This window comes from Ascidia mentula, chromosome 8, assembly GCF_947561715.1.
Source record: "Ascidia mentula chromosome 8, kaAscMent1.1, whole genome shotgun sequence".
In the NCBI taxonomy this organism is placed as follows: Eukaryota; Metazoa; Chordata; class Ascidiacea; order Phlebobranchia; family Ascidiidae; genus Ascidia; species Ascidia mentula.
This window is the reverse complement of record NC_138573.1, coordinates 4,580,816-4,607,058: the sequence shown is the minus strand read 5'-3', so window position 1 is coordinate 4,607,058 and position 26,243 is coordinate 4,580,816. Positions and strand designations below refer to the sequence as shown.

The 26,243-nt window shown below is 36.8% G+C and overlaps 5 protein-coding genes across 9 annotated transcripts; 3 read left to right on the top strand and 2 right to left on the bottom strand.

The window, feature by feature from the left end:
• The first annotated feature begins 851 nt into the window (after window positions 1–851).
• Window positions 852–3,620, top strand: LOC145910357 (agmatinase, mitochondrial-like). 3 transcript variants are annotated; one of them, XM_082997450.1, is made up of 11 exons: window positions 852–1,037; window positions 1,103–1,425; window positions 1,480–1,578; window positions 1,782–1,890; window positions 1,984–2,075; window positions 2,137–2,247; window positions 2,314–2,362; window positions 2,455–2,650; window positions 2,703–2,803; window positions 2,892–3,055; window positions 3,117–3,620. In XM_082997450.1, the coding sequence occupies exons 2-11, from the start codon at window positions 1,386–1,388 to the stop codon at window positions 3,191–3,193; spliced, it is 1,038 nt and encodes a 345-aa protein (XP_082853576.1). In that variant the 5' UTR covers window positions 852–1,037; window positions 1,103–1,385; the 3' UTR covers window positions 3,194–3,620. The 3 variants fall into 3 exon arrangements, with proteins under 3 accessions (XP_082853576.1, XP_082853575.1, XP_082853577.1); XM_082997449.1 differs by having other exon boundaries at window positions 853–1,037; window positions 1,984–2,071; window positions 2,133–2,247; XM_082997451.1 differs by lacking the exon at window positions 1,103–1,425 and having other exon boundaries at window positions 854–1,037; window positions 1,984–2,071; window positions 2,133–2,247.
• Window positions 3,280–16,848, bottom strand: LOC145910355 (sister chromatid cohesion protein PDS5 homolog B-A-like). 2 transcript variants are annotated; one of them, XM_082997446.1, is made up of 32 exons: window positions 16,673–16,848; window positions 16,400–16,606; window positions 15,824–16,017; window positions 15,393–15,600; window positions 15,047–15,187; window positions 14,774–14,911; window positions 14,479–14,706; window positions 14,203–14,354; window positions 13,526–13,639; window positions 13,386–13,467; window positions 13,001–13,192; window positions 9,032–9,150; window positions 8,874–8,973; window positions 8,337–8,500; window positions 7,996–8,110; window positions 7,726–7,881; window positions 7,414–7,527; window positions 7,041–7,181; window positions 6,769–6,888; window positions 6,519–6,626; window positions 6,349–6,445; window positions 6,038–6,152; window positions 5,751–5,883; window positions 5,531–5,659; window positions 5,286–5,422; window positions 4,733–4,922; window positions 4,518–4,546; window positions 4,369–4,458; window positions 3,894–4,031; window positions 3,752–3,832; window positions 3,617–3,683; window positions 3,280–3,552 (listed from the first exon to the last, which is right to left on the bottom strand). In XM_082997446.1, the coding sequence occupies exons 1-32, from the start codon at window positions 16,766–16,768 to the stop codon at window positions 3,517–3,519; spliced, it is 4,131 nt and encodes a 1,376-aa protein (XP_082853572.1). In that variant the 5' UTR covers window positions 16,769–16,848; the 3' UTR covers window positions 3,280–3,516. The 2 variants fall into 2 exon arrangements, with proteins under 2 accessions (XP_082853572.1, XP_082853573.1); XM_082997447.1 differs by having other exon boundaries at window positions 3,617–3,680.
• LOC145910356 (uncharacterized) lies at window positions 9,763–12,781 on the top strand. The gene is made up of 6 exons (XM_082997448.1): window positions 9,763–10,795; window positions 10,989–11,157; window positions 11,434–11,569; window positions 11,838–12,128; window positions 12,262–12,391; window positions 12,450–12,781. The coding sequence occupies exons 1-6, from the start codon at window positions 9,903–9,905 to the stop codon at window positions 12,757–12,759; spliced, it is 1,929 nt and encodes a 642-aa protein (XP_082853574.1). The 5' UTR covers window positions 9,763–9,902; the 3' UTR covers window positions 12,760–12,781.
• Window positions 16,849–17,518: 670 nt separating the features above from the next.
• LOC145910475 (small ubiquitin-related modifier 3-like) lies at window positions 17,519–18,474 on the top strand. Its single transcript, XM_082997611.1, has 5 exons — window positions 17,519–17,723; window positions 17,788–17,835; window positions 17,903–17,980; window positions 18,051–18,122; window positions 18,367–18,474. Exons 1-5 carry the CDS (start codon window positions 17,688–17,690, stop codon window positions 18,430–18,432), a joined length of 300 nt encoding a protein of 99 aa, XP_082853737.1. The 5' UTR covers window positions 17,519–17,687; the 3' UTR covers window positions 18,433–18,474.
• Window positions 18,475–19,456: 982 nt separating this feature from the next.
• LOC145910470 (MBT domain-containing protein 1-like) lies at window positions 19,457–25,371 on the bottom strand. Of its 2 annotated transcripts, XM_082997606.1 has the most exons (15): window positions 25,182–25,370; window positions 24,520–24,712; window positions 24,291–24,435; window positions 24,125–24,226; window positions 23,863–24,013; window positions 23,543–23,679; window positions 23,343–23,455; window positions 23,068–23,200; window positions 22,875–23,001; window positions 22,526–22,645; window positions 22,140–22,311; window positions 21,516–21,661; window positions 20,919–20,993; window positions 20,691–20,854; window positions 19,459–20,196 (listed from the first exon to the last, which is right to left on the bottom strand). In XM_082997606.1, the coding sequence occupies exons 1-15, from the start codon at window positions 25,210–25,212 to the stop codon at window positions 19,771–19,773; spliced, it is 2,235 nt and encodes a 744-aa protein (XP_082853732.1). In that variant the 5' UTR covers window positions 25,213–25,370; the 3' UTR covers window positions 19,459–19,770. The 2 variants fall into 2 exon arrangements, with proteins under 2 accessions (XP_082853731.1, XP_082853732.1); XM_082997605.1 differs by having other exon boundaries at window positions 19,457–20,196; window positions 22,875–23,200; window positions 25,182–25,371.
• Window positions 25,372–26,243: the final 872 nt, after the last annotated feature.

The following is a 26,243-nucleotide window of genomic DNA, read 5'->3' as shown; positions in this document are numbered from 1 at the left end:
AACAAATACAACCGATGCAGACGTCACACAAGAAAAACATTGAGAGAAGATTTACCACAAGGGGGGTTTCCCTTTTTGTCGGCACAAATTTTGATTCTGGACACTTGGTTCAGATATTTTTGTTCACACATGAACAAAAGCATTTGTTAAAGTTTGTTGACAAGACTTCGTAAACTGTGCTTTGCAAGCAATGCTATATCGGTGAGTTATTAACAAAAAGTAAAAATTAACCTCTGTTAAAAAATAGGCTTTGCTAATTTTGTTCTCATGTACAAATAAAAAAACTTTATTCGCTACTTAATTTGTTCTCTCTTTTAATTGTATCCTCATTTTGTATTTTCGTACGCGTTGTGGTTTTGCTTCGGCCAGCGCGACCGGATGGCTACTCGACATCCCTGCAGTTATTGTCGCAACTCAGCACCAGGCAAAACTTTCTAAAATTACCGCCCGGTCAAAACTAGCCCAAAAAACCTCCCGGTCAAACCGGTCAAACCATAGCCACAAAACCGCCCGAACAAGGAAATCCTAAAACAAGCCGAAAATCAGCCCTAATTTACTTCGTCATAGGAATGTGAATTTCTACGGTCGGTTGCTTTGTTTACCCTATCGTGTTTTTTTTTTGTTTCTTTTGACTACACCGTGCTTGAACCCAGGATATCCTGGACACGAATCCAGATCAGGTTTTCTTCTTGGTATATGGGTTGGGTTGGGCGCTTGACCGTTTTTGCCAATCGCCCGCGACGTCTTTATGAACGTTCGTTTTGGACAATGACGCCACCTATCAGATTCTCCCCAAGATTGTCATGAAATACGACGTATTGCATGTGTATAGTGGTTATAACTTTAATATTCCACAAACTACGCCTCCAGATACGTAGGCTACACTGGATCAATATTGAAGGGTCCAGAATGGATTTGATAGAATTGCTATCAAGAAAGTCTTAGTCAAACACCATGCTGGCTGCAGGTCCTGTCACTGATAGTCTGTTCTTGAACCCAAGTTTGACCTGAGACCAAAACCGAAATCAGGACTGAAGGTATGATCTGTGAGACCCAAAACCGTAATCTTGGAGACAAAAACTTACGATCCATTTGTATGTAGAAAACGAGGCAAAAGTAAAGAGATAATTGCTGCGAATACCGAATTCCCTTGCCTACACTATACCCGTAAAGTTTTTAAAACTTTATTGCAAAGCTGCGGCCACTACGAGTTGCACAACCATTTTGTTTACATTTCATCCGGAATAAGTGCCTGCAGACCGAACATTCCGATCCATCCGCCACATGCCTGCTATTTGCATACGTTGCACGGCTGCGGCTTTTTTTAGGGTGAAACCATACCTTGCCGTCGTTTGCACAGTAGTTGCGCTCTTCCCGAATCAGCAATGTTGGCACGAAACGTGAAGTTTTTATTTGCAACTAATGGTGTGTCTCGTTTGTTGTTTTTGATGCTTTACTAACTATGTTGAATTCAACCAGGAACCCGAGTGACCTGTGGCGTTAGACGGTTTTCGTTATCCATATGGAGAAGTACATTTAATGCACCAAAAAGTGGTTTGGAACTAGCAAGATGCGCAGGTAAAACGTAGTTTAAATGTTGTTAATCGGCACTGCAAGACTGAACATCATGGCAGACGAAAAATTGCACTTTGAAACTCTGCAAATGACAAGGCCTGATAGATTACATAGTTATACCAACATGAAAACTATTAGCAATATGTTCCATTTATAATGCATATCTTGATGCTTGTATGGACCATTGGATTATGTTGTTTTGGCAGGTATTGCAAGCATGATGAGACTGCCGATAGCTACCTCAAGTGATAGTCTGGATGCATGTTTTGTTGGTGTACCTTTAGATAATGGAACAAGCAACAGGCCAGGCACAAGGTACACTGAATGTTGATTTGTTTTGTGAAGCTCCTTCTAATCATACTACCAGTATTGCTTCCAAATCCAAATTCCTGTATTTGTTGTAACCAGGTTTGGTCCACGGCAGATCCGTACAGAGTCAGTCTTAGTCCGTTCCTTTAACCCAGCAACTGGTGCTGATCCATATAATTCTTTACAGGCAAGTTATGTTTATGAGATGTTTGTTTTGGTTTAACATAGATCTGTGTTTTGGTCTTCAGGTAGCAGACATAGGAGATTGTAATGTAAATCTTTACAATCTCCCGGATTCTTGCAGAATGATAAAAGAACAGTTTTCAGATATAATTAAGAACAGCTGCATACCAATCACAGCAGGTATTATGTTTACAAATGCAAACTTTATGTTTAACTAATTCTGAATGTTGGTTATCTTTGATGTAGGGGGTGACCATACAATCTCCTACCCTATTCTTCAAGCTATTGCCAAAAAGTATGTTAGTTTAAATTTAGTTGCTACAGATTTCATACATGTCACTACAGTTGACTGTTTAAATCCTTTATTTGCAAATCATGTGCTTATAGATATGGGCCAGTGGGAATGGTTCATATTGATGCACATGGTGACTGCAATGACCAAATGTCAGGGGAAAAAATTGCCCATGGCACTCCATTTCGACGCTGCATAGAAGAAGGCCTTTTGGACTGTTCCAGAGTTTATCAAATAGGCTTGCGGGGGTCAGGTTATTCCTCTCGCGACTACAAATATCAGATAGATCAGGTACAACATTTTTTTGCTGGTATGTTATCAAAAGAAACAACTTATTCAGTAGGGTTTTAAAGTAATATTGGCTGAGGAATGTTGGCATAAATCGCTGACACCATTGATGAATGAAGTAAGAGAAACTATTGGCAACAAACCTGTTTATATAAGGTATATTTTATTGTTGTGCCATTTACCAGTCTCTGCACATCAAGTTTTAGCTTTTTAATATCCACTAAAATCAACAATTGTTTTTCAGTTTCGATATTGATGGTTTGGACCCGGCATTTGCTCCAGGTACAGGTACCCCTGAAATTGGAGGTTTAACAAGTATTCAAGGACTGGAAATTATCCGTGGATGCAAGGGTCTTAATATTGTTGGGGCGGACCTAGTTGAAGTCTCACCTCCTTACGACACAACTGGTAAATAGTTTAGTTTTTCCAACATGGACAAAAAGTAATTTGTGGTTATCTTTATATACAGGCATCACTGCATTGACAGCTGCAAACCTTTTGTTTGAAATGCTTTGTGTGCTGCCAGGTGTCAAATATGCAAAGTAACTTCTCAAGAAAACAAGGCCTTTGCGACATGGTGTTATGCTGTACTTGTAACTGCACTTGTATTGTCAAATATATGCACACTGCAATGTCCATAAAAAACAACTTTATTCTCTGAAAAGCGTAGCTGTTGGGCCAATGAAAAAAATAACTCCATAAAATCTAAGAACTCTTAAGAAATTTAAACTTAAGAACAAAATGCAATGGCACTGGATATGTGAATAACCACTGCTCAATACTTGACATAGAGTTGTACATTTTTCTTTCACATGAGTTGTATCATTTTTGCTTTAACTTTCAACAGGGTCGTATGATTGTAATGTTGTTCATTTTGCCCTTCTTCTGCTTGATCTTCGGACAGTCTACAAAATAAGCCAAAATTGTTGACTATGTGTATAACAACATTGTCAAATACATGTGACCTACGCTATTGTCTGAAGAAGCAGGTGAAGCTGCGTCACAGTTTCCATTCTTCACTTGAAGTTGTTTCCTTCTTAATAAAAGATTAAACGTTAAAACATTTTTTCATGCCAGGTTACACAGCAAAAATCAAATACATACTTTGTGGTTTTGACCGATGCTGAAGCAACAATGGAACGAGATGATTTAGTAGCCTTCATATCCACAACTTTAGCCTTGTTTCTTTAAACATAATAATTGCGGTTTTGGAAGGAGTTGTTTACTATGTGTAGTATCAGCTAACCTATTTGAGGGAGCTCGTCTGTGGTGTTGGCTGGCAATATCGCTTTTGACAGTTTCTTCTTGGCTAACGTTTTCCTCCTCAGTTGCAGATTCACTGTTGGAAGCTTCATCACCGACACTGTCCTCTGCAGCTACCTTCCTATGGGTTGACAAAGCTTTTGGTGTTTGTAAGCACAAAAAGTTAAGATTAGGGCAGATGGTGAAGGTAACAAAATGCAAAAAGTATCATTGAATTACAGCAACATTTCAGGTATTTAATATTTGTGGCAGTTCTTTATTCAAAAAAAGTTCTTATTTTGGCTCTGTTGCTTCTGGATGATATCGTTGCATTAATTAGGTGCAAAGTTGAGTGTCAAAAAAATGTTCTTCCCAAGATGTGCAAAATGGTTCAGATTGATTCATTGCACAAAGTGTAAAAAAATTGTCTGTTTCATACTTGTCAGATCTATCAAAATTTTAATCTCTAATTGTCTTACTTCAGCATTTTTCTCAACTTGGCTTGTTTGGGTGTGGAGGGGGGAGGGGAAGGTGACAACTTGCGTGGTTTTCTCTTGCGACCAGAAGTTCTAATGAACAAAATTAACGATAAACTTGGGCAACAAAACCACTTTGTTAACAGTCTTACCGCACAGGTGGTTGGTCTGGTTTAGACTCCTGCAACATAAAACCAGTATAATTAAGGTACCTTACACAAGATAACACTTCAGCCACATTTTTGTGGATAGCAAATAAAATTTAAATTATTGTCATGTGACAAACGATTCATACGGAAGGAAGCAAATTTAAAACATCTATATTTGGCCACTTTTTTCTGTAAAGTTTAATGCAATGTTAAACTACCTGTGATGTGGTTGTCTGGGAAGTTGGAGGAGTTGGCAGTGAGGAAGATGATGTCATCGAAGACAGCAAAGTGGTCTGTCTCATATTCTTAGCAGGGCGGACAGGAGTTTGCGAACTTGCCGGAGGGGAGGACATTTCTTTCACTTTAGGTGACACAGGAGAAGTAATGATAGGAGATGGTTGGGCTTTCCTGCCACATACAAATGCACAAGGTTATTAGTTGTAATGCAAAAAGCAATGCTGATTACCATATTTAGTATATTTATAAACAGTCTTTGATACACATGTTTGCTCTAAATCTTACTTTCTTTCTTTTATATTTCCTCCAAAAACTAGAAGCTGCTTTTTAAATAGGCTGCTCTTTCTAGTAAGAACATTTTCAAAGCTGTACAGACAAATAAAAGAGAAAGGGTGTAGGCCAATAATCTTTCAACTGTTTTAAAATGTAGTGCTTACTAAAATCTCCTGACAATACCATTGTACCTTTTTATGTACAAAATTTGGAATCATTTTGTAAACTAAAAAAAAAAACAATTTAAAATATATTTAAAACCTTGTTCCCTGATGGGAAAGATGTTTCTTGTACTTGTCCCCACCGAGTGCAGCTGTACTCTGGACCGTGGGAACAGGTTTGAGGTTTGCGTAAAACTCTCGTGGAAGGTAGATTTTATTGTTGTCAGGCCCAACAGGCTGAAAAAATTAGGGAGAATTTGAAGATGGCCTTACATATACAACACCAATTTTTAACTCCGATCCACACAAACACACATGTTACTCATGTACAAATACCACACATACCTTGTTGAAGAGTCGGGTTGGAATGTATTTTACAACCGATTTCTCATCAGGTTCAATTATGGCAACTGCATGTTGACTTGACCTCTGCAGCACATGCTGCACTATCAGATCACACACAGCAAAGATGTTCTGTTAAAAAAGTATCAACATTTGGTGCTTGGAAAAACAGAAAACTTGACGCTTTAATAATGGAAAATGTCAAATAGCTTATTCAACAAACCTCATTTTTCTGAGTGTCTTGTGGCTTGTCTGCATTTTTGCTGCGTTTCAAATTCTCAGCAAGCCTTTTAATGAACCCAAAACTTTCTGGTTGTTCTTTGGTCAATATTGGGTCCAAAATAAAGTGGATACAGCTACAAAAATAATAAAACAAAAACATTTGTTAAAAAAGTTTTATCTCCATAAATTTTTGCATTTATTTTAGCAACTTCATAAGAGACTCTTGCACATATTGTGTAGAGTTGCATCATCCTTTACATACAATGTTTTGAAACCAAGCCACCTTACTCTTTGAGTCTTGCCAAACTTCTTTTGGAGATCCCTTCTAGAAAGTCTGGATCATTTCCAAGCATATATACCAGGTATGGCAACATGTATTCAGGCATCATTGAACTCATAACACCTCAACATAACATTTTAGTCATTAAAAGAATTTTTTCAGTAACACTACTGCAAACTTTAACACATGATGAATTAAAAATTAAATTAAAAAAAAATAAAACCTTTCTTTTACGTATTTTCGAAATAACACAAACCCTGTCACTGCAATGCCAGCAGCAGAGCAATTTTATCAGGTTGTAAAAATTGGACACACTCACTTGAGCTGTGTGCACTCTGCTTGTTAAACTCACGAAGTCGCTGAATTAATTGATGATAAAAATATGTCCCTTTATCTCGTTGCTCTTTCAAAGTTTCCTGCGGGGACAAAACATTGTTCCAGTTACTGTAACTGGCGCCAATAAAAGTCCATCGTAAGTTGAAAGTTTACCTGAGACACAAATGCAAAGAGGGAGAGGAATGATATGTGGATTTTGAGACGAAAAATTGCGTGGAAGAGTTTGGTGATGAAGTTCTTTCTCACTTCAAGCACGGAGTCCTGGAAAGCAAAAGTTAACTATTTACATCACACTGTGTTGACACAACTCACTAGATTTTTATTTCACTTTCTGAAAAAAAGCCTCAAGATTTTACTATCACTTAACAAGCTGGGTAGATACAAGTGGGCAGGTGGTACTTACGTTGACCAACATGGCAAGTTCTTGAAATATGGCTGGTTTGAAAAGGTCATCGTAGGCTGAAATCTGAGCAATCTTTAACACACAGTAAGCAGCTTGCAGTCTTAGATGGGACATGTCGGCCTGCATGAAAACAAAACAGTTAACTTACAACACACAACATGTGGAAAAACTAAGAATTCATTAGTTAGGATAAGACTTTTTGTCAGTTGACCTATACTCTTGTCTTATCGTAAAAAATATCGATAACATCAGAGAAATGTATTGAACTTTACCTTGGAAATACTTCCACTTTTCATGAGATCCCCATCATTGTGAAGCATATGCTGTAGAAGCCTTAGGGTTGAGCCACAACAATCGTAGTCATTGGAACAAAGGCCATGGAGCCAGCGTATCATGCATTTCATGCCTGCAATCTACATCACAAATTGATTTCATTTGTAAACCATATATACTGTGTGAGGTTGGATAAAGCAAACAAGTAGCGTTGTTCAGACAAAAATAGAAACAACACATTTGGCAGAATAAATCCAAAGCATTGTTCTACAGCCTTTTGCTTTTTCTCCAACATTTACCAAGATGGCATGAACAAACCGAACATGGCATTTTCAAGGAGAAAACATGATTAGATAAATACACAGTTGGCACCTTAGTCTTAGTCTCACGACTCAGTTCATATTTTTCACACCATTTCTGTTCCTTCTTCTTGTTTTTGTTCTGAGATGCAGATGTCGAACCTCCAGTTGTGGTTTTCATAATAACCTGTAAAAAATATTTATGTAGTTTTGCCCCAACCAGTGTGATGATGTTTTTTAAATATTTTCGATAAGTAATACTGATTTGCAACTTTAACTCAAAACAGAGAGTCTGTCTCAGTTATTGTATTGTAAATTTGTAATTGTCTAAGTTAAAGGGATGAAATTTATCAGTTAAGCTGACAACAATCTGAAATAATTTAACCTGTTTAACAACCACTGATGCAATGACAGTTCTCAACTGTCCCGCTGCTTTTTCGGGCAAAACTTCTGCCACACATCCTAGTGTTGTAAGTACAGTTTGCATCTGTGAACAACTTGTGCTTGATAATGTAGCAAGTTCTTTGCAGTGATCAAACACCTACAAAAAACAAGAGTTTAAAATGTTATGCAATATCCAGTATGTTTGACATTGTCTCTGTAACTACATGCCAGAGATCTTGATTACAGACAAACGGCAGAAGGTTGATCTTGCCTGCATAAGGGGAGCCTCCCGCACAGACTCAAACTGGTTGATACAATACACTGCATATTTTGCTTGTTTGGGAGTGCCAGATTTTGCTTTAGATTTCAGCTCAGGCAATAAAACTCTGAAAAGCATAGATTTTACATTTTTTCCACATTATAAAAATGTAAATTAATAAAAACAAACATGTAAGTTGGCAAAAAAAATTCTTGTGAACATATAAACCTAATAAGAATGTAAAGGTGTTTCTGTAAAGGTATCTAACAAAAAAAATAGATTAAATCTTGAATATGTGCAGTTGAAACACAAAATAATTGTACAAATGTTTAATTTAGACAAGATTAACTTACGATCTAATGTCAGTGAAGTTCTTTTCTATGACTGATGCTGTTTGTTTTAAAATAATGAGGGTGTGATCAACTACGAATTCATCTTTTGTTCGTCTTGAGAAGCCCAACAGTTGTTCATAACATTCAACAGATGAGAAAAGGTGTGGGGCAACCTCAGAAATGCTCTAAACATGAATTCATTGGCCATATTATTATTCGGCAGAAAAATAAAACACCATTTCTAATTATCCATTGAGCAATGCATTACGCATACTTTACCAACAAACAGTAAACGTAGTATTTTCTGCACCAGTGCTTCCCAACCTTTTTCAGTTCGCGATCCCACTTTTAATGCAAGTTTTATTGTGCGACCCACAATGAGATATGACCAAACATTGTTGCATAAATGTTACGTAATGATAATCTAATAATTTTGTGATCTAATAGAAAACTGTAACATTTAAAAATGCTTCGCGACCTACCTGAAATAGCTTTGTGACCCACTGGTTGGGAAGCACTGTTCTACACAACACAAATCCAGCTCTAGCACAACCATACCTTAAGTAACTCAATAGCTCTGATTTGTGCTTCTTCACCGTTAAGTTGGTCCACATCAGATATACCATCCAATGATTCTTTTACAAGATCAAACAACAGTCTGGAACAAAACAACAAGTTGATCAAATGTTACATGACACATGTTGCGCCATACGTACTTCATGCAGGATGGGTCGACAAGCACTGGTACAATGACTGCACGCTCCAAAAGTTGCTGCGTCATTAATTTCACTGTTTTTGGAACTCCATCTGCATCAAGCTTTTTCAATAAATCTCTCTGCAAATTAAAATGTCAAGGATTGGTTATATATTATAAATAAATTTTCAACTTTAATTTATTGTGTTGAATTGTAGTGAAACAATCGTTGTTTTTTGCATGCGTTAATGGGTTAACTTTATATTACTCCCATTAAGTTTTATTGATATCTCATCACATAACGATGACAAAATATTCGGATGACATATTTATTGCAGCCATACACAGTTTTCCATGCCACTAACGATTTGATAAATTGGACATGAAAGGTAATACCATGTTCTGCCTCGGACCACTAAATCAAATCAGATGAAAAAATATCAAAAGAGAATGCCTTGGTTCATCAAATCGATACGTCAACTAGGCATGATAAGTAGTCATAAGAGGTACATGGCACGACCACAATGTTGACAAGCCATAGGCAATCATAAAAGAGCGTCTCGTCAGACCACAAACACAAAGGCATCTCCAAAGGCTCAATCCTTCATATATGTACTTGTGCTCTCTGTTGGAGAGAAGCCATACAAAAAAAGGGGCCATACACAAGAGCACTCCAACGCTTGCCGGTGCTCATTCACTTCAGAGCTTGACAGACGTGTGGTCAAACAGTCCTGGGCTGCAATTCAATTTACTTTGTAGCCTTAAAGATTTAGGAGATTTATATGTTTACCTTGTCCTTGATTTATTTCATAATAATTGGGATTAATACAACCCAGGAGGTGGACTTTGTTGACTCAAAAAAGTATCAGCTTTTGCCTCCAATATAAGCATCCATGGCTGAGGACTTTGTGGATACAGCAACTGTGGATCAAACCAGCAACATGGACGAGACAAATGTGGTAAACATAGCAGATGAGGTTATTAGATTTGCACATGGTCAAGGTCATACCAAGGCAAGTAAAGACACAATAAACTGGACAGGTTTGGAAAGCCGAAGTGCGAAGCCAGAGTTCATACAGACCCAAAGGCAACACAGGAGAAAGCTGTATACAGCAAAAGACCAAGAAATATCAGACTTTATGAAGCATTTGTCAATCAGGGGGGACAGTAATGATGTGGATATGGATTTGGTCACGGCAATTGCAATCGAAAAGGGCAAGCAGAAATACAAGGGTGATGGCATTTATGTGACAGACAATATATGCCTCAGTGGTAACTGCCTGATCAATATTTCTGACGACAAAATGGCATGCTCACTTGGTTTCAAGTCGAGTCTGTGTAACACCTCGGAAGCCCATGTACGACTTACGCAATCACTCAATGGTATCATAAATACACCAAATAGTGCAATGCCAAGCAACAACAGAAGACGCAGCTCGTTACCGACTACAACTCTTGACATGAAATATCTCACAAAGCAAAAGAATGACAACAAATCACTTTCCAGGGTTCCCCTGATGCCAAAGTTCAAGGCTTGGCTTGCACTTCCTGGTGTAAAAAGCAAGAAACTTACAATGCCCTGTGCAGCCATGCACGAAGTGGTAACACACATTCATCCCGGTATCAAAATCCCAATTGAAATCTTGCAAGAAACAGATTTTGAGAAGGGAACTTTCATGGCAGATTACTACATTTGGGGATATGTTACCATAATTGTGTGGGGAAAGCCATTTAACGTCAAGATGAATGATGTCCTTGATCCGAAAGGAAATGAAAAGTTTAACAAGTATGTGCTTCATATAGAATAAAAACACAGAATTTTTAACCCTAAACATAATTTATAAGGTCATTTAGATGTTAAAAACAACAAAAAAACAATTTTACTTTCTGATATAAACTTGGCTCACTATGCTGGCACTATGGCCATTTGAAATGTATATTTAACTAAAACCTTCATAGGAGTCTTGAATATATTCTAGGGTAACTATTGCAAGCCACAAACTGGTGGGAACAATGAAATCACCAGACATGGCCCAGACGCAATCAGTTATAAAATATCAGATCAAAGGAAACTATGAGATCAAAAAGGTGACCTACGAAATTAAACTGAAGATACCGAACAGCATTCTGAGACGACCTTCATACAATGTAAGGAGACCAAGATATAAACTGCAGATAAAACACAATGTCTTTGTGGTTTCTCTAGTTGTTTTACCAAGCTGTAGTAAAACTTCATGCCCATGGTAACACAAACACTGTTCGGAAAGCCAACACAAAGGCTCAAGATAGCACAAATGGCTATCATTTTGTAATGTAAACGCTGGGTTTAGGAAAGTGTGTGCCATGATTTATGTTGATTTACATGAGTGCTGCACTTACATGTTTGCTGAAGACTAAATTAAAGTGTTTATAACTTTGTTTCAGATGTTGTCACTGAAATGTACATGTGACTCAACTGACCTGCCTGTTGAAGAACAACTTGTGGGTGCAAAACAAATCACCAATAACAACTTGGCCCAGATAATCTTGCGCTGGAGGCAAATCCACTATTCATTCAGGCGTAAGAAGTAATTTCTTTCATTCCCACCCCACTTTCCCAGTATAAATGATTTTACAACCAATACAATAATGCAACAGTGGCATAAAAATGGAAAAACAGGTTTTGCTTTTACATGTGACAAAACAAGCAGGGACATAATAGGAAGGCAATTTTGTGTTTATGGGTTAAATTAAAACGAAAACTTGACAAAACAAACTACCCGGAACTTTTGACATGTAATCTCTACTTAACTGCTAAACCCCATGTGGCAACTCATTTCTTGTTTCAGACAAGAAAATAGCAAATGAAAACGAGTGGTTGTGGAAAACCCTGCTTTCTTCTGACACTGAATTGGCTCATGTTGCAGTGCAAGCAACTGTTGACCGAATTTGTGAAAGCTCAACTCCAATCGACAAGTTTTTGATCACTATATTATTGTGGAGAGAAAGGTGTACGGCACTGAAGGACCTTTCAGAGGTTCATGACAATCAGAACTTAAATCGAAGTGGGGAGCTGATAGAACAACTCTATCAAGTCGGGATACCAGTGCCTGTAATGTCCTTTCTCTTGTCAAATGAAGGTAATTTTATGGTACAAATCCATAACGTAAATTTGCTTTACATGTCTTGTTTGATTGGTATAAGATGTATAATATAAATAAAATAATATACCTTAAAATATATAAACCGTACTAATGATCTATTATCCTGCAGGAAAATCACAGACTGATTTTCATTGTCCTTTGCACAAGTTCAAGAAAGGTCTGATGCTGAAATGGGACGAACAACCTGCCCACATCCAAACCAAACTGGAGTCCCCTCTCCCAGATAGAGTGCTTACAAGGTAAACCACACTTACGATAGCAACATGGCAGTCAAAACACAAACATTAACCTTCACAGATTCATGCAGCGTTGGGAGAGCCAAGAGGGTTGGCTGTTAGCTGCACTCAGTGTTGGTATTACAAACAGCAACATTGCAAGTATTGCCATTGACAACGATAAATTTCCAACATTGACAGAGAAGAGGTTGATGGTGTTTAAACTGTGGAGAATGCAGCATCGTCGACATAATGTCAGCAATGCGGATGCAGATATCTCTCAAACACTGTCACAATGCACAGTGCATGATTTTTGCAATGTTTTGGGCAATTTGGAAATCTCTCAAAATGTGTACTCATTCTTGTGGACTGACAGTGAAACCACTCCATAAAATTAGTATGATAGATAAAATGCTATTGCCAATTTAGTTTTTGCACTTATTACATTATGTTTTAATTACCATTCACTCGTGCATTCTGCCTTTTATATGTGGGCTTTCTTGTAATATTGCCATCATGTCCGAACGAAGCAATAAAAGTGTTTTAATGGATAATTGATTGTTGTACTCTTACAGCTCCACAAGGTTCTCACAACGCATCTGCTATTTTGTAGACTGTAATCATATATCTTACCACAGCGACAGCAACTTTTTGGCTGGTGTAGTTTGGACTGACAATATAGGACAGCCACTGTTGCAACTTCTTGTCACGATGAACAATTCGAACAAACTTCTTTACATTCTCTCTGACAGTTTGCACATTGCCTGGTAGCTGAGCAGCAAGAAAAACAACTTTGGGCCAAATGAGTCGGTTTTGTTCCTCCTCCTGCAATAGAATACATTTTCAAATAATTGAAAAAAACAAGAATTTGAACAAACAAGTAATAACCTAACAAAAACAATTTAACAAACTTTTTATGATGTACCTGGTAAAGAACAAGACAGCCATTTTTTTTACGTCATACTATACTTCCTATATTTGAAATGTTTGACGAAACACACAAAACGTTGAAACTTACAGTTGGCATGTCATATGCCTCAAGCACGTCCATCAACGCCAGTCTTATACTAGATTGCTTCTTCAACATTTCCACCAATGCCCTGTGGGAGAAAAAAATTAAAAACATGGAAATTGCACAAGACCACAAATTCCACCTACTTTACAGCATGATCATCCACAGTAGCATACAACTCTAGCAGTAGCTTCATACGCTCAAGATTGGGAAGTGTGTATGGCACCAGACTGCTTACCATAACACGCTCCAACAGCATGCTGCATGGTAGAAAGTACACCAAATAAAAACAGTCATGGAAAAAGTACTCGTAATGTGTTAACACAGAAAAGATTTAGGCTTGTTAGAATCTAAGTACAATCAAATGCACCATTTGTATTTTTACTGCATTGACATAATTCTGTTATAATGTAGATATTCATGTGCTGAATTTGTTGGTTTTCGTTTTGTGCATTCCCATTTTCTTGCATAAATCAATGAGCAATACCACAAAAGACAATGTGTTAATGGACGTACTAAATGTAAAGTTTGAAATAAACAGTTTGATACATTGCGAGTATTACCGAGTAACCCTCGCTTAATCAGGTGTAAATGAAACAAAAATGTGCCAAAGCAGGACAATTCAGTTGTAGACAGAAGACAGATATGGCACATTTCATAATTTGGTTATATATTGAAATACTATCATTCGCGTTTGCACATCCCCAACAAGTAAATAATAATTCATTGAAATCTTCAAGTATATTGTGTTGCAAATGGATAGCACAGCAACATAAACAAAGTAAACAAGTTACATGGAATGTATGCCATAATTAAAACTTACCAATCGTCCAAATTGCGTCTATAGTAAACGTTAAGCAAACGACTGCGGAAAACTTGCAAGCGCCTGGTATTCATTCTTGAGGTGCTCTCACCAGTGCAGTATTTTTTGTAGATGTCAGCCATGGCACGAATTGATGCCTCTCTTACATGCCACTGTTTAACAATAAGACTTTAAAATGCCCAACAGGTACAATTCACCAGACAATTTAGCAAGGATAGTAAATGTAACATTAAATCTTTCTCCAGTTTTTTTTTTCATTGTTTTCAACAAATGTACCTTTTTGTCAATGACTCGATCTTTGAGAAACTCTAATAGCTCATCAGAAGTCAACTGTAAGTCAGACATTGCAATGCCCCTGATGCAAAGTACCACAGCAATGCGGACAGATTCCTCAGTATCATGTCTACGTGGTTTAAAGAAAGTCATTGCCTCCTTTGAGAATGTAGAGTCCCTTCCATGATTGATGATCAAATTTCGGCAAAAAGACACACATTTGCTTCGAACCTACAGGAAATATTTTTTGGTTGTTACTTCACCCATAAGGCTATTGTAAACAGACATTTTAATGTACCTCCATGTCAATGTCGTTGAACCTTCCAAGAAAACAATTCCACAGGGTCTGATACTGTGCAGCTAAATCAGAATCCTTTTCAGAAAACATAATAGATAAAAGTGAAACCATCTGTAGTCTCTCTTTTGGGTCGTCAGCCTGAAAATAAGCATTGGTAGTTTGGTACGTTTTGAAAGTGGTTTGAGTATTTAAACCTTCAATTGTAGATTTAGATATGTTATTTTATGCAAGTGACAATGACAGAATAAAGTTCTGTATGTACACATAACTTACCCTAAGCTTTAGCTCCAGTTGTGGAAGGGTGTTCAGAAGTAAAGAGGGAGATATCTTGTACAACTCAGGAATAAGTCTTGGCCAGTGAGCAGAGAGTCGACTTGAATCTTGTCGGTTGGCAAGAAGCACATTGTGGAAGAACTACATAAATTTAAAAAAAAAAATTAAAAATACTTTACAATATAAAGTGCTGCGTAGTGGCTAAACACTTCAAGTCTTCAACAATATGTATTCTTCAAAACAAATCACAGTTTTGCAATAGTGTGAGATGAGTACTTTACACAAGTTTGATGATCAAAACTTTCACCAACCCACTTAAAATTGCTCTTAATTTACATCCACAAACCAGCATAAGAAATTGTTCCGCTACTGCTGATGTTCTCTTTAATAGATCCTTGGCAAGTTCATATGCTGACGGATTCATCTTTTGTGATTTCTCCAGCAAGCATTCAAGAATAATGTCAAGAAGTGGCTGGGATATGGTTCCACTGTCAGTTATTGCAAATCCCATAATATCCAACATGTGAGTTTTCAGTTGCTTGTCATGACCAGAACTGTATTAATATTTCGGTTTTATTTTCATAATTACTACAGTCAAAATTATTCCAGCGCAACTCTTTTAAACACTTGTAAACAGTTATTGGTTGCTACCAAAGCATAAAAATCAACCACACCATGTAGAAATTTAAAGAAAGTTAGACTTAAAGAGCAAAATATTACAACAATAAGGAAACAAATTTTAACTTGATACATAGAAAAAAATTTTTGTATACTAACTTTACGGTGCTGAATAGCATTCGGAAAAGACTGCAGAATATAATCCCTGCAGCTTCTGAATCATCCAAGTCAATGCAAATATTAAAAGATTTGATTGTTGCAACATTTTCAAGGATGTGATAAGCTTTGGGAAAAAGTGGACCCTTGGAATCTTTTAAATGTCGGAGCTGTTCAGTCATAAACAGAAATATTTCCTACAAAAAAGGAGTGAAACAATTAATAGTCAGTCAGTCAGTTCCGCGAATTGAATAAATAAATCGACATATTTTGGTGTACATTGTCATTCAGCGGGTGATGCAAAAGTGTTTGCTTCACCAGTGAATATTTTTCCCAGATATAGATTTAACAAATTTGCTGATAATATTGCAAAATATACGGAGGATAAATCTTATGTAAATGACATTTTATCCAAACTGACTTACAATCATCCTAAATCAGTGTGGACAAAATAACTCTTTTGGATAATAATGCATTAGCTATTGTTTATGTGCTAACCGCCGTCAATATTTTAAAAATGTATGCAAAACAATTATCCATCATTCTTTCCAAACAGGCTAACAATACGCAAGGCAATACCTTTATCTTTTCGCCTGAACGAAAGGGATTTTCAGGGGCATGAAGTCTGAATATATCTGCCAAAATGCATCCGATATGAATGCGACAGTTATCATCTTTAATCTCCTTTAAAAAATCATCTTGTACAATGTAATGACAGAATGGCAGAAATTTGCGTTTTGCATCCTCTTCATCTTGCTCAAGTTGTGAAAAAAATTTGCAGCATTTCTAAGCAAAAAAATAATAAAACAGTTTAAAATGGTCGAGTTGTGAAAAATGAACTGCAATTTTTACTTTTAAAGCTTTCACCAACTCGGCAGGATTCATGTCAGAGGATACATCTTTGATTCCGGGTGGGAACTCGATATCACCTATCTCCGATTCCTCCATTTTATACACTTGCACTCCAAACTTTTGAAATGAATTGTCAGCTCTAAAAGCTTAAAAACAATAGCAGGGAGTTTTCTGGATTCACTCAAGCAAATTTGCGCTCATTTGACATTTTTTGGCGGTGAAAATCAGTGACGGTTATTTTATTTTCTGGGGACCTTTGAAACACAAAATATAAATGTAATTTCCTGCTGCAAGATTTTGATGGCGTGAACCAAATCAAATAAAAACGCGATCAAATCAAGTAATTTGTGCAAAGTGACGACAAAGTTTTTGGCATAAAATCATGTGTTCAATTACTAACTTGGTGATACCTTCACTCGGAGATAACAAGAATAACCCAAAAAACAAAGATATATCTAACACAAAACTTTAATAATTGCATTTCATCGAAAACAATAAACATGTGCGATACAGAATAACCGCGAAAAATTTATCTTTCATTGTGACGTCATGTCAAATCATTACTGCGGGGAAATGAGCGCGCACCCGCCGCACCGCATCTAACGTAGAAGGCATCTCATCATTACGTCGTTTTTGTGAGTGATTGTATGGGTCGCGTGGTGTGGTTTAACGTAAAAAGTGGGACCAACTAATTTTGTGTGATTAACAGTATCAAAATTATATTTAGCCAATTTGCTGCTTGGTTGTTATAATGGTTGTTGGAAAACTGGAAATGTACAATTTACGTAATCAGATAAAGGTTCCCTAATACAATTTTGTAGTTTGATGCATAGCCTAATAATAATGCACTTGATTTGTACTACGCAGAGGAATACTGCTTGAACTTGTTTTTATTTTGAAAACCGCTGGTGCACAGCAATTGTTTATCAGAAGAAAGAGTTTTTATCTCGATTTGAAGCATCTTGAAGTGGTGCTACTGCACATATTCTACCAAACACTATTCTTTGCTTGAAACATGGGTGACGAGCCAGAAAATCAAAAGCCCTCCCCGGTACACCTATTGTAATGCTACGGTTGATTGTTTAATGTTTATTATGATTACATTTATTTTATAGGATGTGAAACCTGACAATGACCACATCAACCTCCGAGTTACTGGCCAGGTAAACCGTCATGGAATTTAATATTACAAGCACCTTTGTTGTAAACTCACACATGTTGTTTTTGTAGGATGGTTCAGTGGTACAATTTAAGATTAAACGACACACACCTTTAAGAAAACTGATGCAAGCGTACTGTGATCGACAGGTACATTTGTTCTTGCCACGGTTACTAGGAACTGATCAGAAAATTTGAAGTGTATTTTTTTGTTTTTTAGTCACAGTCAATAAGCATGATTCGGTTCAGGTTTGACGGCCAGGCAATTAATGATACAGACACCCCTCACAAGGTTTGTTTACTGTGTAGAATCCAGTGATAAGCTAGACAATTTTAACCGAAACAAGCACATAATATAATGAACTGTTTTAGCAACAGACTTTAATACTAAATGTGCCAAGGCTCATAAATACGAATCACTTTCTTCTTGTATAAAGCTGTTTGTGCAATATGTTCCACTACTTTGGTACTTGGGCATTTTATCAAAAGCATTCTTAAATATGATTTGCTTTTCAAACATTTGCTTGTGGTTTCAGTTGGAAATGGAAGATGATGATACAATTGATGTTTTTACCCAACAAACTGGTGGTAATCAGTCCTGAACTGGCAATTAATGAAACCTTTTGGATGTGAAACTAAAAGCTGTACAAAAAAACTTTCCAAACCATCACTTTGCTTTTAAGAAAAATTGTATCTGAAATGACAACTGCTTTTCATGAGTTTCCATATTCCCTGGTGGTAACACTGGAAATTGTTGTACAGAATTTCTATAGGCTTTGTGTTAAAAATTCTAAACAAAGAAACAGCATTTCCAACAGCACATATTGTTATTTGTTCTACATGTTCATCCATTAATTTTACTTCTGCATGAACTTTACCATAGGAACCAACAATTTAGGGGTTTTACTGTATTCAGTTCTTGTAAATACTTTCAAGTACAGTGAAATGTGTACGTTGCAATTTAATGGCAGTGATTTTTTTGTGTTCAGATTAGTATTAATGACAAAAAAGGCATAAAATAGAGAAAAACCGTTGAGAAAAATCAGCTCTTAGGTAACGTTGTTAGATCTGCGACGTTTTGTTCGGCAAAAAATTATTAACGAAAATCCTGAAGATACACATCACGTACTTCATACGGCAACGCCTGTATATTTCTAATCTTCAAACTTCGGTTTTGTTGCATTTTTTTTGTGGACGTTGGAAAATCCGAGGATGCTTATTCCACGCTTTAACACACCTGCAACGAAGAACAGGTGGCCCCGGAAATCGTGAAATTGTAAACAAGTGCTCTGGTAAACCCGTACGTTTTGAAAGATCGTGGACCTCAGTACCGGCGCGCATAATGTCTGGCAGCAGCTCAGTAAATTAATTTATCGCACGTTGTCAACGTCCTTGACATTTTTGTTCCTTTCTGTTGGACACAAAAAAGATGGTGCTAGCAGTATCAGATGGCATTGCATTCGGTCGTATACAGTTTAAATTTTTTGTAGTTGAACGATAATGCGCAATTCATTTGTAAACGAACCAATATCCTAACCCACTCATATATTCAAAGATTGTTACCAGTCAGTTGTCTGTTTACAGGCTGCTTTTACTTACAAAAAAATGTGAATTGGCGTTGACTAACGAATAAGCAGAAAGAACAAAACTGTATTCTGTATTCTTGAACAAATGCACAAAAAGCATATTCGCAGCCAAGCGAGCTTATACATCAACCCAACATGTTCATTGGCCGAGTTGAAGACTTTTTAAAAAGAATAAAACATAATAATGAAGGCAGTAGTGGCGGAACACCTTTGTATAACATAAACAAACATAAACTTTTTCCAGCTTGGATAAAACAAGTACATTTTTTGCACCATGTCGCCAGTATAGCACCTTTGCTGGCTAAAACACATTCGCTGCCAAAAACTGCAAAATTCAATTGGGCATTGGCGTGTTCAGGTGTCAGCGGATATATTTTCAGCAGGTTCATCATCAGCTTGGGGTACATTTGATATTTCACATGAATTTTCTTTATTGACTTTTTCATCTACCAAGCCCGCCTCTATTGGGAGATTCTCCTGTTCCATAACCTCCTCCTCCTTCTCAGCAACAGCCTGCTCCACTTCTTTAGTATCAACATCCATTGGTTTATCATCAACAGGTGCAGAAGTGATTTGATCAGATTTAGGTTCTTGCTCAGTAAGCGAAGGGGGAGTATCAGTTTCTTGTGTAATTTCAGTTGCAATTTTAGGTTCAATTTCAGTCTGACTTTCTGCAATTATATTTTCAGGAGGCGCGTCTTGATTTGTGTCTTCCGTTGTGCTTGTCTGCTCACTACCATTTTGCTTTGGCTCTTCATCCATTACAACGTCGTTCTGAACCTTAATCACATAAATCACATGGAGGAAAAATCGACTATGAACTTTATATTAAATATGAAAAGTATAAAGTGTTTTAAATCCACAAAAACTTGCTTTCTTCAGCACATAACATGAACAAAACAAAATACAACAACAACTATTTTTTCAGTTTTTTTTAAAAGCTATTGGAAGAGGGTATTGCTGTAGTTGTATAAGTTGTAACTCATGGTTTAAGGAAGATTATTTATATTAATCACCTAGGTCAGTGTTTCTCCACCATCCCTATTAGTTATTTTACCAGTACTACAATATACCTTCATCTCACATAAAAAAAATTGGTGTGAATTCTGCATTACCACATATTATTTTTGATTGATGTGTTCTGTTCATAACATTTTGGTTTAGTTTTTTAAAATCTACCGGCCATTATAGTTGTTTTGTAATTTTACCAGTCTGGTGAGTGTAAAAAGGTTAAAAACCACTGACTTAAGTAACATTATGCCACATCTTCAAACCTCTTGAGCATCTCCATTAAATGATGGTTCTTCAGAATGAACCTCAACACTTTCGGTCTTTTCTTCATCTTCACCATTTTTACTTGTTATTGGCTGTGGTGTTGTAACTTCTTCAGTTGGCATGTTAACTGACGATTTCCGTCCAGCAACAGACAATCTTTTACCTGCAGACAGACAGTGCCATGTCAGTCAGTGTCAAAAGTGAAAAATAATTAGTGTTTTTCATACGTTTTTTCTTGCCGAGGAATGTCAGACCTTTGGGCTTTGACTTTTTCTTGATTGAAGCGGATTCCTGAGTCATTGCTTTGAAAGAATGAAGAAGTTTAAGATTTCAGAACTGGTAAGCTGGTAAATGCAATTCAAGTTAGATGAAGCATATAACATCTACTACCTAAGTGAAATAGATGACCAATCCTAATAGTATTCCTAGAGCTCCAAAAGGAGTAAAAGGCGATTAGCGCCAGTAAGATCTTTATTACAGAAATATTAATTTCACTTATTGTTATCCTCAGTGTCTGTCTTATTCAAGTAAATAGAAACTGAGGATGCCAATAGGTGAAATTAATATATCTGTAATAAAGATCTAACTTGCCCTGATTGTCTTTTACCCCTTTTGGAGCTGTAGGAATATTATATTGCTTTGTAAAGACAGATCTGTCGGTCAAAGAATTGTTAAGGCTGATTCCTGTTGTCAATTTCTGGTGTTTTCTCTATCAATCCTAATAGTTCACATTTTTTTTCTGCCAACAGTTGACAAAAATATTACACACATAACTGCTTTGTTACCAATGTCTGTCCATGAGGATCCTAACTTCCAAAACTTACTTTGTGATGTGGCAGGTGGTTGCAATTCATAACCCACTAATTCACACCAACCAACTGGGTAAATGTCTGAGGACTGGGAATCAACCCATTGGTCATATTCACCATCCCAACCATCGAAGTGAATTCGTAGAAGTCGACCCACAACTCTGTAAAATTTTGCTGCTTTTTGTATTTGGCGCACACCCTTTTCCTGGTGTTGCACAAAATCGTTAAAATGTATGAAAGAAGTTATAAATGTTGATCAGTATAAAACGGTCGAGTTTACACGTTATTGAACAAATATGAAACTCCTGATGCTGCCAGGCATGTTGCAATTTAAATTGTACTGCTCTACTGGCATAAAATATACATGCTGTATTCTTTCAACGATTCGTCTGCCATGCGGCGAGACTTGATCAGGTGTTGACACCGCAATTTCAAAGTAAACTATGCTAAAACAGGCAGAGGCACAAAAAAGGACATGTTGACACCACTTGTCAGATCACGTGCCTCTGTCAGGTATCAATACCTGATGAAGTCTCGCCGCATGCCAGACGGAACGTCGAAAAAATACAGCATGTATATTTTATGCCAGAAGAGCAGTACATTTTAAATTATTAGACAAATTTACAAATTTGCGCCTACTTGGCAATAGTGGCTACACAAAGTAATCTGGGTTCCATCAGGTCAACTGCCTCAAGTTTCATTCCAATCTCAAACCCATGTTGAATTTGCTCATGATTAAACAGGTTTACTGGTGCTGCCTCACTCTCTGTTTCAGCAAGATAATCCTCCCATGTGAAGGAATCTTTGTGGCCTTTGAAAGAAAAATAATGCACTGAAATGCAGTTTTGCAAGAGTTTATAGTGCATGCGACTTCAAAAACAAATTAACACAGTTTATTGAAGGTATAAAAGAGCTTTTACAAAGTCATAAATAAACACAAGTTGGTATAATTTACATATATAAACATTTTAACAAAAATGCCAATTATTAAACCCAATCATGTGATAATTACTATGTTTACTGACTTTTGGGTGCACTCAATGGGATGCCATTAATGTCGCAGAATCCAACAGGAAATATTGATGCTGAAGTACAGTGATAACAAAACCAGTCTGTTCCATTCAGTGCCCCACTGCCATCAATTCCTGTAAAACACGTCACAGTTAAGCAGCTGCGCAAGAACAATCCACCTACTACTTTAAACAAAAACTCAAAAATTTAAATTCAACTGTAAGATACTACAATATTCACTTGTCTAATTTTTTAAAAACCTTTATCGTCATCATTTATCGACATCGCTGTTATGTTTTTAGCAATTTGCAAGAACAAAGCAATTTTTTCACAAAAAAATTAAGAACAGGTTAAAAAAAATACCTATCATCAGAAATCCATTCTTAAGGACTTTTCTCACAGTGGCAACACAAATGCATGACAATTTCAGTGGGTCTATGGCCTCTAGCTTCATCCCAACTCTGAAACCACAGGACTTCACTGGTTTCGTCTGAAACAGATATAAAATTGCAACTGCATTAGGAAATGTTTTACAAACAATTAGTGGAGCACTTACTGCAGCAAACAAATCTGCTCTTGAGTTTATGAAGCCAGATGCATTTTTGTATTCTTTCTTGGCCACCAAAATTCTGTGACCAACCTTTTCTGACCAACCAATATGGTGGATCAATGGTGACCCAGCATGGCACCTACATAATAATAATGTGAAAACAGAGTGCTCTTTGTGTCGGTTTGTCTATCAGGTAAACAGGTTGCTGTATCTAAATCAATGGGTTGTCAAATATTGTGAGTAACAAATTATCATGGCTGACATTGAAAAGAAAAAAATACCAGAAGTGGTCATTAGGATCATCTGAATCTTCATATCGAAGTTTTAATCTTCCTCCGATAACCTCCTCCACAATTCCAATCCTCATTCGTGAAATTTGTGTTTTGTCCATCACCTCAAATGAAAAAACAATTGTATGGTTTGTTAATTTACCCCCTGAGCTGGATTTGATATTTATTGAGCCTTCATGTCTTGAGCTAACCTCCAGTCTCATGTTGACCATAAATGGGCAGTTCATGCTCTGCACAACACGTTGCTGAAAGTCATTGGGAAGAGTTTTTGCACCCGTTAGTCTTTGCACGAGAAAAGTTTTCCAATTGTTGTACTTGAATTGGATTGCTGTCAGAACAATACTTTTGACATTAAACAATATTAAAAATTTAACACATTGCAGGAGCCAAATTTAAGGTATACAGTTTGCAAGCATGACTCATATGCGAAAAACAAAGTCACAAAAAGGGAAAAATTTATAAAACTATTAGATTACAAACATAATGACTGTTTTGAAGATGATATACATACTTTTTGGTGGAACCAGCGGTTTCCCGATTGTAGCACACCACCCCACTGCATGTACATCATGTGTACAAAGATTGCACCAAAAATCACATTTCTCATCATCGCCAAACCCTTCATACCTCAACAATGCTTTGTAGCCTGCCACTTGTGCTACCTAAAAGAATACATGAGGTAAATAAAAACTGCTGTTTTTAAATGTTTTCACTTAGCTATAAAAATTTAATAGATATTATGTCAGAACAATGATACCAAGCATGCCCATTACCTGGGCAATCCAGTATACTTTTGTCGGCACAGGACAGTCCAGGTTTAAAACCTCCACTTTCATTCCTTTATCAATTTCTGCCCAATGCAATGACATTTGCGCCTGTAAAATTAAAGGTATTGTAAGAGTACTTTGTTTTGCATGGTGGAGTCTTTGAGCTACTGACATGTGGAAACAAATGAACTGGAACTGCATCACATGAGTTATCAACTAGGTACTTTCCCCAGTCAAATCCCTGACTGGAATATTCCCTTCTCTCCATTTCAGATGGTAGCACAAGTGGAAGGTGTGGTCCTGGTGACAGGGATTTGCTACAATTCAACATTGGTTTAAGGTTATGCTTCATGCAATCAGTTACAGAGTGCAACAAAAATAACTTCACAAGTAAAACCAACCTTGGAGGTATGGAAAACTTTCTCTTTTTCTTTGGAACCTCTTTGGTGTTGTTTTTTTGAGTGACTTTCAGGTACTGTCGTCTGTGTCTGGCAGAATAGCTATGAGCACAATGTGCACCACAAAATCTTTTCGTAGTTGAATAAAAAGATTCACGATCACCCTCTTGACCACAAGACTCACAGATAGCAGTTTCTAAAAAACATTCAAAACGATTAAAATGTGAGTCACGAGTCACTGCTGCTCACATAAAAATTAAACTAAACATACACGGTTTTCAAAAACAAAAATCAATCCAACCAAACATCAGTTTTCAACTCCTACTTTTTGAGGGAAACACTTATGGTGTTATGGTATATTATATTTTGTATAATAAAAACGGCACAAAAAGTGCTTTATGTATACATTTTTTATTTATATTGGACCCACATTTTAAAGCTTGTTATTTTCACAGAGAATTATTTTCGGTGATCGTTAATAGCATGGATAATCGCAACGTTTTTCGTATGTTAATGCATTAGCCAATTCATATTGCGCTGATTACCAGTAAATTTTTGCAGAAATGCGTGGAGAATTTTACAACATTTTTCCACAAAATGTTGGTAAATTAACTGAAATTTCCTTCTCCTTGTGCATTAATAATATGTAACATAAATTAACTTACCCTTAGTTGCAGTTTTTTTACTTGTGTCCATTCACCTGTTTGTTCACTATAGCCTGGATAGATTAAATGCAGTGAACTTAACCAACCATTCCATAAATGCCAGGTTACATTACACGGTAAACCACAATCACCAATGCCGTTTGCAGCTGTTTGTCAATGAACTTGAAACCTGGACAACAAAAAAATGTCGGTCATTTCTGTTACTGTTGCGGTTTACTTTTCAGCTTACAAATTCCTATTTACACATTCTGCACACGATGTAAACAAATTTAAGGAACAAGTTGATTTGGTAGTGTTGCGCGGCTAGATTAACTGCATGAGAGAAGCGTAAATGGCCGACCATTGATGAAGCAAAAAAAAGTTCACATAGAACCATTGTGTTTGTTTCATAATATTCCAATAATATTATTTTACATGTTGCAAAAAAAAATTTCCAATAACTACAGAAAGTATTACTCTCGAAAATATAAACATTCGTACCCATGTATCATCCGATGGTAGTAACAGTTCAGTTGAAATAGCGTCCTATTATATCAGAGGTAGATAACCCATGGCCGTGGAACTGCATGTTGCTCTTTCTACTCCTTATAACCCCACAGATACGGCAATCAAGAATGTAGCTGTAGCCGACACTTTACATACTTACTACGGCTCCGAGTATCTTTTAGTTTAGTGCAAAAATAGTGTAACAGGCTCTTTGCTTGATAAAGGTTGCCGCAATTTCATACATCAATCTTTGAAAAACTTCCAAAGCTAAGCTATTTTTTATTGGCGTAGCGTTGTTGTTTTTGGATCAAATCACAAGGCGGGAAAAACATCGCCCAAAACGGTCTTGTTCTTTCCTAATTCCAATTGAAATGCTGGCTTTGCATTGCTTATCGAATGGATATAGACCTATAATGATTCTGACGCGTTAAAAGTATATTGCATTACAGCAACCCATGCATATCAGCGATTCGGTTGTATGACATAGGCCTTCTAAAGGTATTTCTGAACTTAAAAAAAACACGGAAATCGACATCAGCCATACGATGGCATAAAATTGATTATCCCCGCTCTCTC

Coding starts and splice junctions, on each gene's coding strand:
- LOC145910475 (XM_082997611.1), top strand. CDS start 17,688: ATGGGTGACGAGCCAGAAAATCAAAAGCCCTCCCCG. Junction 17,981..18,050: donor AAGCGTACTGTGATCGACAG/GTACATTTGTTC, acceptor TTTGTTTTTTAG/TCACAGTCAATAAGCATGAT. Junction 18,123..18,366: donor ATACAGACACCCCTCACAAG/GTTTGTTTACTG, acceptor TTGTGGTTTCAG/TTGGAAATGGAAGATGATGA.
- LOC145910470 (XM_082997605.1), bottom strand. CDS start 25,212: ATGGACACAAGTAAAAAAACTGCAACTAAGG. Junction 23,680..23,862: donor ACCGCTGGTTCCACCAAAAA/GTATGTATATCA, acceptor TTGTTCTGACAG/CAATCCAATTCAAGTACAAC. Junction 23,201..23,342: donor GATCCTAATGACCACTTCTG/GTATTTTTTTCT, acceptor ATTATTATGTAG/GTGCCATGCTGGGTCACCAT.
- LOC145910357 (XM_082997450.1), top strand. CDS start 1,386: ATGTTGGCACGAAACGTGAAGTTTTTATTTGCAACTAATG. Junction 1,891..1,983: donor AGCAACAGGCCAGGCACAAG/GTACACTGAATG, acceptor TGTTGTAACCAG/GTTTGGTCCACGGCAGATCC. Junction 2,248..2,313: donor CTGCATACCAATCACAGCAG/GTATTATGTTTA, acceptor TCTTTGATGTAG/GGGGTGACCATACAATCTCC.
- LOC145910355 (XM_082997446.1), bottom strand. CDS start 16,768: ATGGAGGAATCGGAGATAGGTGATATCGAGTTCCCACCCGGAATCAAA. Junction 13,640..14,202: donor AGACGCAATTTGGACGATTG/GTAAGTTTTAAT, acceptor TCTACCATGCAG/CATGCTGTTGGAGCGTGTTA. Junction 4,923..5,285: donor CTTTCCCATCAGGGAACAAG/GTTTTAAATATA, acceptor TGTATGTGGCAG/GAAAGCCCAACCATCTCCTA.
- LOC145910356 (XM_082997448.1), top strand. CDS start 9,903: ATGGCTGAGGACTTTGTGGATACAGCAACTGTGGATCAAACCAGCAAC. Junction 10,796..10,988: donor GGAAATGAAAAGTTTAACAA/GTATGTGCTTCA, acceptor AATATATTCTAG/GGTAACTATTGCAAGCCACA. Junction 12,392..12,449: donor CCAGATAGAGTGCTTACAAG/GTAAACCACACT, acceptor TAACCTTCACAG/ATTCATGCAGCGTTGGGAGA.